We start from the raw sequence: 11,315 nt of genomic DNA, 5'->3' as shown, positions 1-11,315 counted from the left end.
ACTGACTGAGGTGTTTTTCATTTAAAGGGCACAAGATCTGATCAGAACTTGAGCTTGTTCGCAGCCCAACCCACACAATCCAATGTGGCAACAGAGGGTACAATGGATGGTCCATCACACCATGTGAGTTAAACATTGATGGGCAGTTATCACTCTGAATTGGTTCTAGGGGCACAGCCAATTATGCTTTCCATCCATCCATTATTTGTAACCACTTATCCTGTGCAGGGTCGCAAGCAAGGTAGGGCCTATCCCAGTTGACTATGGGCGAGAGGCAGGGTATATACTGGACAAGTCACCAGATCATCACAGGACTAACACATAAAGACAACTATTCACACCTACACTCAATTTAGTCCCACCAATTAACCTAACCTGCATGTCTTCAGACTGCAGGGAAAAACAGAGCACCCAGAGGAAACCCGCACAGGCAGAGTATGCATACTCCACACAGAAAGGCCCCCATCAGCCACTGGGCTCAAGCCCAGAACATGCTGGCTGTGAGGCGACAGCGTTATCCACTACACCACCGTGCCACTGCCAACTGTTCTAATGCTCCCCGAGCCAACATGTTGCACCCAAATCCAGACCTATAGTGCCCAATATTATTGAAGCTGTGATGGTACTGGAATAAACCTCAGATCCAAAATTGCAGAAGTGGACCATACCTATCTTGAAGAGAACTTGTTCCATGTTGATGGAAACAAAGGGTTTGGGATATGCAAGCTTGCTCAAAAGTAGCCTTCATTTGAAATATATTATTTCAAGAGGTGCAAACAACAGCTTCAGAGGTTCCACTGAGAGTTGAACTCAGACCACTGGATTCAGAGTGTTAGCCATTACACCATGGAACCAAGACACAGCTACAAGATTGTTTTTACCATCAAATTACTGCTATATACTGACCTCGCTCTGGCAAAAAAATTAGCACCCACTTGGTCAAAGGTGTACACAAACCATCAATTCTGAAACCCAGGACTGAATCAGGGACCTTCAATCTAATACTGTCCCTACTGAGCTATTTCAGCATGCGCTACAGGGTTTAACTCATGGCTTCTTCCATGCAGTTGGATACAGCCTTTGGCCCTTGTCAAATGTATGCAGCGAGCAGAAATTTTTAATATGTAGTGAAAATTCATTATGTCTGATTATTATAACTATTCTTTGAGTTCATTTCTTAAGATATGTATTTTTTAGTATGTTACCTCGTTTGTTGACAGTTTCGGCGAACACTTCCGCCTTCTTCAAAACAGTCACCAGATGTCAAGTGGTGATGTGCCTTATCAGCTGATGTTACTCTATGGAGGCGTGAACGTCCCGCCCAATTTGACAGGTAGTCCACGCCTCCTGCTGTAGTTTTGAAAGAGAAATGTTGTCCCATTCTTGCCTGATTATAGGATTTCAGTTGCTCAAGTGTTTGGAGTCTCCTTTATCATATTTTGCATTTCATAATGCACCAACTGTTTCCAACGGTAACATTTTCCAAGTGACCTGATGGACAAAATTCTGGTAACATTTTCAAAGTGAGCTGATGGACAAAATTCTTCATGTTCTAAAAGAAAATACATATCCTATGGTTCAATATAGCTCATCTTAGAGCCTGCACAGCTCAGTAGATAGGACCAAGGTTCAACATTCTTTGAGTTACATTTAGCATTTTCTGAAGCTAAAGTGTCCTTCAAAAAGGCCACCGAAACCTGTTTTCTGAAAGCTATCTCTGACAAAGCTCAGCTCACAGTCTGACCATGGGCTGTGACCAGCAACCAAAATCAAATCAGGTTGCAAGATCTTGAAAGCATTTAGCTGCAAATTTGCACTTAATAAGTAAAACTGCCTTGGGATGAGCACAGAAAATGCAATCATGACGAAATATTTAACGATTTCATGAGCAGATGACCATTTGCAGATGGATCTTTGACTTTCTGACAGGCAGACCCCAGGTGGTGATAATCGGTAGCCACACTTCCTCCTCGCTTACAGTGCCTTGCAAAAGTATTCATACCCCTTGAACTTTTTCACATTTTTCCACCTTACAACCACAAACTTAAAAGTTTTTTATTGAGATTTTATGTGATAGACCAACACAGAGTAGCACATAATTGTGAAGTGAAATGAAAATGATAAATGGTCTTCAAAATTTTAAACAAATAAAAATCTGAAAAATGTGATGTGCATTAGTTTTCAGCCCCCCTGCGTCAATACTTTGTAGAGCCACCTTTTGCTGCAATTACAGCTCCAAGTCTTTTGTGGTATGTCTCTACCAGCTTTGCACATCTAGACACTGAAATTTTTGACCATTCTTCTTTGCAAAATAACTCAAGCTCAACCAGATTGTATGGAGAGTATCTGTTAACAGCAATTTTCAAGTCTTCCCACAGATGCTCAATGGGATTTAGGTCTGGACTTTGACTGGGCCATTCTAACACATGAATATTCTTTGATCTAAACCATTCCATTGTAGCTCTGGCTGTATGTTTAGGGTCATTGTCTTGCTGGAAGGTGAATCTCCTTCCCAGTCTCAAGTTTTTGCAGCCTCCAACAGGTTTTCTTCCAGAATTGCCCTGCATTTAGCTCCATCCATCTTCCCATCAACTCTGAACAGCTTCCTTGTCCCTGCTGAAGAAAAGCATCCCCATAGCATGATGCTGCCACCACCATGTTTCACAGTGGGGATGGTGTGTGCAGGGTGATGAGCAGTGTTAGTTTTCCACCACACACACAGCGCTTTGCATTTAGGCCAAAAAGTTCAACTTTGGTCTCATCTGACCAAAGCACCTTCTTCTACATGTTTGCTGTGTCCCCTACATGGCTTCTTATGCCTGTCTTTCAACAATGGCTGTCTTCTTGCCACTCTTCCAAAAAGGCCAGATTTGTGGCGTGTACGACTTATAGTTGTCCTGTGCACAGATTCTCCCACCTGAGCTGTGGATTTCTGCAGCTCCTCCTGAGTGATCATGGGCCTCTTGGCTGCTTCTCTGACCAGTGCTCTCCTTGCTCGCTCTGTCAGTTTAGGTGGATGGCCATGTCTTGGTAGGTTTGCAGTTGTGCCATACTTTTTCCATTTTTGAATGATGGATTGAACAGTGCTTCTTGAGATGTTCAGAGCTTGGGATATTTTTTATAACTTAACCCTGCTTTAAACTTCTCCAGAACTTTATCCCTGACCTGTCTGGTGAGTTCTTTGGTCTTCATGATGCTGTTTGTTCTTCAGTGTTCTCTAACAAACCACTGAGGCCTTCACAGAACAAGTGTATTTATGCTGAGAGTAAATTACACACAGCAGGACTCTATTAACTAATTAGATGACTTCTGAAGGCAATTGATTGCACTGGATTGTATTTAGAGGTATCAGAGTACAGGGGGCTGAATACTAATGCACACCACATTTTTCAGATTTTTATTTGTTTAAAATTTTGAAGACCATTTATCATTTTTGTTTCACTTCACAATTATGTGCTACTCTGTGTTGGTCTATCACATAAAATCTCAATAAAAAACTTTTAAGTTTGTGGTTGTAAGGTGGAAAAATGTGAAAAAGTTCAAGGGGTATGAATACTTTTGCAAGGTACTGTATCCTGAACACAGGTGCGCCACTGGGCTGTGTGCTCAGTCCCCTCATGTACTCCTTGTTCGCCCACGACTGCACTGCTAAATACAGCGCCAACATCAACATTGCTGACGACACAACCAACTCGGGCCTCATTACGGACAACAATGAGAGTATATATATATATATATATATATACATATATATATATATATATATATATATATATATATATATATATATACTCTCAACGTTCATTAACACACTGAACTCAGGGACTGCACATTTCACTTTACCTCGCTCATTTGCACTATTCCGCACTACCTCACCTTAACAGCTATTAGTTTGTTTATTCTGCTTATCTCATGTTTACCTGCTATACCCAGGGATGCAAACAGAGGTATGGTCAAAAAGCAGTGAGATTATCGAAGCCGTGCCTCCGCAGCAAATATCATATAATTACATTGCCACCAACCTCTGCCATCCAGGGCTCACCCTATACACACACAAAGTTCTTTATATGAAAATACACTGTCCCAGTTCCTTGGAAATTTTTAAAAGTAAAGAACACTGAGACAATGCTGGAAAATTGAATGTAAATTTTATTCCAAAATAGAACTTATTAGACTATTGTGCCAGTCCCTTCGGTACAGTATACATCTTCCAGCTCCCCAGCTCTCTACTGTTTCTTCTTCTTCCTTGCCATCTCCAATGTCTCCAGGGCCTTGCGTCTAGCTGCATTTTTCTGCTTTGCCACATGTCTCAGCCATGCCTGCCTTTCTTCTGCTTGAGCAGTGGTCTTGGCCCTCTCAGCACTTCCGCAGGAAGCTCTACAGCCATACTCTGCCTGCCTCTTCTTCCTTTCCTCAATTCTATTCTCTCTGAAGGATTTATCCTTTTTCCCTGCTGCCCTGATGTTGCGGCAGACAGTTTTGTCCACTGGCCCAAGTTTCACATCTTCCCTCTTGAACAGAGTGATTCCTGTCCTCCCCCTTGATCTTAGGGTGTATTTAACTGTTTGCACAGCATTAAAGGTAGTGATCCTCATGTTGGCACTTTTCTTGTCAATCACATCACCCATGAGGCTGAAGGAGGACTCTACTAGTGGCCCATGGAAGATGGAGAGGGCACCTCTGATGACCTGTGTGAGGGCTGGATACTTCCCCAGACTTATGACATGGGCCCACTACTTCACAATGTCATCTCCGTCTTCGTAGTTGACCAGGTTGGGGTCCACATTGTACCTTAGTATCTCCATGCTGGGGTCACTCTCTGTGGGCACCAAGTGCTTCATGATAATAGCCAACTCCTTCAGCTGGATAACTGTCTGTGAATGGTCCCTCACCACAGGATCAATGGAGGACAAGGCCTGCAGGGTTTTACTTTTCAGGGGTAGTTTGACCTGCATGTATTTGCCACAATTGATGAACGCCTTGGTGACATTTTCAATAAAATCCATGATTACCTGCAACACATAATATACAAAACACATTTATATCGGCAATTTCATTGTTGCAGTACAATGACAAGATTTTTAATACTGCTTTTCTTCCAAATGAAATCAGGATTCTGACCTAACCACCATTAAAGAAATGTTCATATCAGTCCATGACATGAAATGGGTGATTACATTACACATTTATATTTGTCCCATGATGTATTTAAACATGGATGGTAGCATCATGCAGGACATAAAAACAATCACTGAATTGGAAAATGTCCAAATCTTCTAAGCAATTAATCAAAATAACATTTTTGTACAAGATGTGTAAGATATTAAACACAAGATGTACATTTTCAAATCAGTCCATGAAATGAAATGGGGGATTACAATGCATATTTTTATTTGTCCAATATGATGGATTTTCAGCCCTGTGATGACCTGGCGACTTGTCCACGGTGTACCCCGCCTTTCACCCGTAGTCAGCTGGGATAGGCTCCAGCTTGCCTGTGACCCTGTAGAACAGGATAAAGCGGCTAGAGATAATGAGATGAGATGAGATGAGATGAGATGATGGATTTTCATGATTACACTTTTGTATTTTTAACCAGTAGGTGGCAGCATGTCCTAGGGGATTATTCAAAAATAAAGTGCAGGTTATCTAAAATACTAAGGCCCAATCCCAATTCTAATTTCTACCCCTCCCCCTCCCCCTTCCCCTTGGCCCTTCCCCTTGAAACTGAGCTACAAGGGATAGGGCTTGAAATTCAACCCCTACATATTGTGATAGCCCTTCAACGATCGCATACGTCATCGCGTACCTCCGTCAGCGTTTACGTTAGCAAAACGCGACCAAATGCGTCATTGGCTGCGACCAGCCACTACAGTCAGAGCCAGAGGCAGAACCAGAAATCTCTGCTGAAATGCCGTCTGCTGCTGTTGTGATCACTGTGTCCTGGGCTATAGGCCTCTTTTTACGGTTGTCTGCAGCTAAACGGAGAAATGCCAGTAGACGAAGACGTTTACGACACCTGGGAGCAATAATTAACGATTTGATGGTATGTATAATGTAACGTTACAACAAACATGTTAGTTTAGCCAAGCTACACAACATACAAGCTAGCGTTAGCATGTATTGGTTACTTTGCATCCTATCGCTTGTGATACACATGAATACATTTTTTATCTGTGTTCATCTGATAACTGAAAATAATGAAAATGTGAAGCATGGATGCATGGTAGGTACAGTGAATTCGTTGGTTGGATGAATGGAAGGCCACAGACACTAGCTAAACAAATCCTTCCTTCTTTTCTTTTTCAGACGAGTCATCCTACATACTGTAGACTGGATTACAAGATGCCCATCCTGCATCTGTGGTTCAATGTAGAGTCAGAGTTGAAACGGGACTTTCACCTCAGCAGAAGGGCTATGGATAGTGTGCAGAGACTGCTACAAACAGAACAGGACCATGGCTGGGGTAGTCAGCTAGAAGTCATTGTCTATGTCTACTGGCTGGCTCATGGACTGTCTTATACTGTTGTCTCCAGAGTTTTCAATATACCCAAATCCACAGTTCACCGCATTGTCCACAAAGTAGCAAATAAGATCTGCACCAATCTGCACCGTGCCATCTCTTTCCCCAAGACTGGAGAGCTGCATGCAGTCGGCCAAGGATTTGCCCAACTTTCAGGGAGCCCTGCATTCAGCAATGTTGTGGGTGCAATAGACGGAAGCCACATACGGATTAAGCCACCAGCATGGCACAGAATAGACGATTTGAATTACAAAGGATTCTATTCAATTAACATGCAGGCAATATGTGATTCCAGTGGAAAGTTTTTGGACATCTTTGTTGGCTACCCGGGGTCAGTTCACGACACACGAGTCATGAAAAACAGCAGGTTTTATACAGCAAGATGGTACCCTCCACCAGGCTACATTCTCCTAGGAGATGGTGGCTATCCATGTTTGGACACACCTATCTGCCTCATTACACCATACAAGGAGCCAGTTACTGGACCAATGCAGGGGTGCTTCAATCATTACCATGCCAAGGGCCGCAGCATAATCGAAAGGGCTTTTGGCGTAATGAAGAGCAGGTGGAGGTGTACTCTTTTCAAAGCCCTGGAGATTAAACCGATCTTTGCACCTCAGGTCATTGCATCCTGTGCCTTTCTGCACAACATCTGTCTGGAGAATGGGGACCTGCTGGAGCCAGATGACGATGTGGTACAGGACCTGCTAGATCCCCAAGCTCCCCGGGAGCCCCTAGCAGCTAATGAGACATCTGGAAATGCATCAAGGGACAGACTGGCTGCCCAGCTGTGACTTTGTAGGCTTGTGGAGTGTACTTTTTTTTTTTTTAATACTGAAACTTATTTAAAATGTTCTTTTTTGACACTTTGTTTTTCATTGACCTCAGGAATGTATATTGTTATTTTTTTATCCTAATACATCTTTTCATGCCAATATCCGTTTCAGATGTTATTAATGTGTGGTTGGTGTGGTAATCATGCTCTCAAACTGGTAAAAAACATAGTGCACTTTATTAGGCCGCTACATTATTCAAATGTACTAGCGGTACTCCTGTTGCACGATTTATGAAAAAATATATATATATATACATATGAAAAATAGAAAAGTATTTTAGTAAAGTAAAAAAAAAAAACAGCTGCTTATCCCTTCACATCAGTCAGCGTTGAAGTGCAAAAAGTCAGTCAAACATGTAAACATTGCACACAATACACATTAAGAACACATTAAGAACTTCAAATGAAAAAGAGAAATAAATAAAAATGGGAAGAACTGTACTGAAACAAAAAAGTTTTAAATCGAGTCAACTTTCTTATATTTGAGACATGTAAAGTTTGTCTTTACCTGACATGTTTGTACGGTGTAGCTTCCATCTTCCTCAGAGGGTCACACTGGTGTTGGGGTGTGACGTGCTGATTAAAGCATGTCACACGCCAACACCAGTGTGACCCTCCGCAGAAGACGGAAACTACACAGTCCAAACATGTCAGGTAAAGACAAACTTTACATGTCTCAAATATAAGAAAGTTGACTTGATTTAACAAGAAGACAAAATGAACTCAAAGTTTTTCTACCAATTTTTCAAAAAGACCCAAAAAGCACTCCGTCTTCTCCTTGGTCTCCTCATGGCGCTTCTGCGCCTTCTCACTCTCCTGTGCAAGGAAATTTATCAAGTCTAACTTCCTCTTCCTCTTCTTCTTTGGGGACGGGGTTGGGGGAATAGGAGCAGGGCTAGAGGTAGTAGATGTGTCAGCATCAGAGGTGCTGGCTGCCATGGGAAAAAAGGTGTCTAAGGAGGGCCCGGCGATTTCCTGAAATGAAGAAAATATTACATTTGCTTTTTTCCAAAGCGAGAAAAAAATGTGAAGGTATTTTAGTCCAGAATTGGTTGGTGTGTACAATTCAAGTAAGTTGAAATATAGTTTTTGAAAACAAAAAGAATAACATACTGGTTTGCATTCCACAACGTTAAACCATACACATTATCAGTCTTTACAAAGATCACCAAAAAAATAATCCATGGCAGCATCTTTACCATCAGAAGAAGTGTGGGATCAGCATCAGGACAAAATGATTCCACTACCACTGGAGGGTCAATGGATGGCCTGGATCCCAACACCTCGTGCATGTCCTCAAAAAACTGCCATGTGCACGCAGTTGTTTGGCCCTCATCTGTCCCACTCCCAGAGAGTGGATTTTTCAGCTCCTGCAGTAAGCAAATAGAAATTTGTATTTATGAAAACATCTTTGCATTGCTAACTGAAAATCATTTAAATAATACATTCATCCATCTACTAGAACGACATTGCTGCCCACATACCTTATACTTCTTTTTCAAGTTCTCCCACTTTTTTGATGCTTGCTGGGAGGTCACCTTTCCCTCCAGGCCAAGCTCCTTGATCAGCGTCCTGTATCATAAATATGAGGAGTGATGTAAACACTGTGAAGAGCAAGCTAATGTAGGGTGTGATTTGTTAACTAACACCACTGAATGGGATATCTTTGGCGCTTCGTGCACCACATCCGACAGAATGAGGTGTCAGAACACTCATGTAAACAATAAAAGCGAGAATAACAGAACAAAACGTACGCAGTCAAGCAACCGAAAACAATACTCACTCCCAAAGCTTTTTAGCAGCAGCTTTGGATTTCAGAAATCGCTGCTCATTCTCAGCTCGAAAGCGAATCAAGCGGCGTGTTTCCTCTGGATTCCCTAGTTCAAGTACACAGGGATGGGAAGCTGGTTAACATAACGACACAACAGAAAAGCAGATCCTCTGTTGTTTGTAATTACTTGAGCTAACTGCTAAATAACAACTTTGTTCACAATTTTCATTGCATCAACCGATCACACAACGTTAATGTTATAATACGTTAATGTTAATAGGCTAGTTAACACTATTGACATAGTAATAGAACGGTTATAACAACTTATGTAAATAATGGAGAAAATACTTACATTTATGACAATCTTTCGCCGCGGGAACCGCCATCTTTCTGAAATCCGCATGAAATCTCGATGAAATCCGCATGGCATTGTGGGAAATCACTCAAACCCCTTCGTTCGGAGTCAGCTCCAGGAAAATCTCCGTTTGGAGGGGTACAGAAGCCCTACCCCTTCCCCTACCCCTCCGTGTTAACTGGGATTGGGATACCCCTACCCCTTCATGTGAACGCGCAAAATGGAGGGGAAGGGCCAAGGGGTAGGTCCAAGGGGTGAAATGGGATTCGGCCTAAGATGCAAGTCCACTTTTCGGCTTTCCACCCAAATCTTTTGACAAATTCGGGCCTTCCTATTCTTCCCCTGTTCAGTCATTGCTTCAAAAAGACATGAAAATAATGTATAGATTACAGGACATACAGATTTAAAGTTTGTGCAACATACCAATGGTATGGTTTAGATGTTGTACAGATTATAACAGTAATAACAGTAATAGTAGTACTTGTGCTTGTACTGATACAGCAGCTATAGATGTTCTCTCACATGCAGATAAGACACATAGCGATTTCCTACTACATCATTTTACTACAACAGAGCACTAAAATTTGTGGTAGGATTTTTTGTTCCTTCGACATGGTTACATAATGCATGGTTACATTACATACATGCACACATACATACAGTAGGTACAAACATACCCTTCTTGCAGACATCCTTGTGAATTAATTCAATCCTCCTTTGAGCCTGGTCACTCACTTCATGCTCTCTGTACATGTCTTGTAGAACCTCCTTGTACACATCTTGGTCCTGCTTGTTCATGAAACCATAGTAAAGTATCCTTAGTGCTGGTAGCATTCTTTTGGTGCTAAGTCCAACATCATATGCTGACAGCCAGCGATGGGAGATAAATCTTGGGGGATTTGTGGCAGGGACATCCAAGAACTCGCAAATTATCTTCAAGTAATCCAACTGCAAGTTAAGACATATTATCTTAAACTAATAGCAAAACCAAAACAGTTAATAATCCAGTTAAGTGCAAAAAATTTTTTCAACAGAAAGAAAAAAATGCATGTTCAGATACCTGATCTGATGCCCATTGATTATCTGTATGGATGTCTGTGAAGAGGGCCTCCAAGAAGTTCGAGAATGGAGCAGCGAATGTCTTTGCCACATTGTGGACATGATGACATGAGTCCTCATCCACATCCAGAAGAGTGGGGCAGTGTTTTTGGCGTATCCTTGTCTCTAGTCCTGACTTGCTTCCACGCATTACATTACATGAATCAAGCATTATGCCGATAAGGTTTGACCAGGGAATGTTATTTTCCTGAAAAAAATTACATATAACCCTCTCCAAATTCGCTGCACTGACTTTTAAGACTTCAAGAGAACCCAGGTGGTCTACCACAACATCATTTAGTTCTTGGTTAAAATAGCTGACAAGCATGGAAAGGACCTTCTTGTAGCTATTAGATGTACTCTCATCAATGTTCAGAGAGAATGGGTAGGCACGCAGATTGGCGAAGGTTTTCTCAGAGAACGATTGGCCCAAACCATAAATCATTTTATAAGAAGCTGCAGTGCAGGATAGCTTCAACTGGGTTAGTGCTGCCTTGTCTGCAGCTAGGCATTGGCTAAGCTCAACCAACACAGGTGCCATTACGCATTACGGCAATACGACAATACAGCGCATGCGCTGCTGCGACGACACTCTCTGTCAACTTGCTACACCACGTCCGCGTTTTGTTATTGTTTATCGTTTTTTGTACGGTCGATTGACTGTTTATTGTCATTGTTTTAGTCCAGTATTGTTTAAGCTACACACCCGGGATAAGGACACTCTATAAAGCTT

General features: G+C 41.9%; 1 protein-coding gene across 1 annotated transcript; it reads right to left on the bottom strand.

Moving 5' to 3' along the window:
- Nucleotides 1-8,081: 8,081 nt before the first annotated feature.
- LOC132868062 (uncharacterized) lies at nt 8,082-10,098 on the bottom strand. The gene is made up of 5 exons (XM_060901032.1): nt 10,053-10,098; nt 9,142-9,262; nt 8,843-8,930; nt 8,558-8,728; nt 8,082-8,333 (listed from the first exon to the last, which is right to left on the bottom strand). The coding sequence occupies exons 1-5, from the start codon at nt 10,096-10,098 to the stop codon at nt 8,082-8,084; spliced, it is 678 nt and encodes a 225-aa protein (XP_060757015.1).
- Between the last annotated feature and the right edge of the window lie 1,217 nt (nt 10,099-11,315).

Source organism: Neoarius graeffei, chromosome 19, assembly GCF_027579695.1.
Source record: "Neoarius graeffei isolate fNeoGra1 chromosome 19, fNeoGra1.pri, whole genome shotgun sequence".
NCBI classification, from domain to species: Eukaryota; Metazoa; Chordata; class Actinopteri; order Siluriformes; family Ariidae; genus Neoarius; species Neoarius graeffei.
Note: the sequence above shows the minus strand (reverse complement) of the source record. Positions and strands in the feature narration are given on the sequence as shown.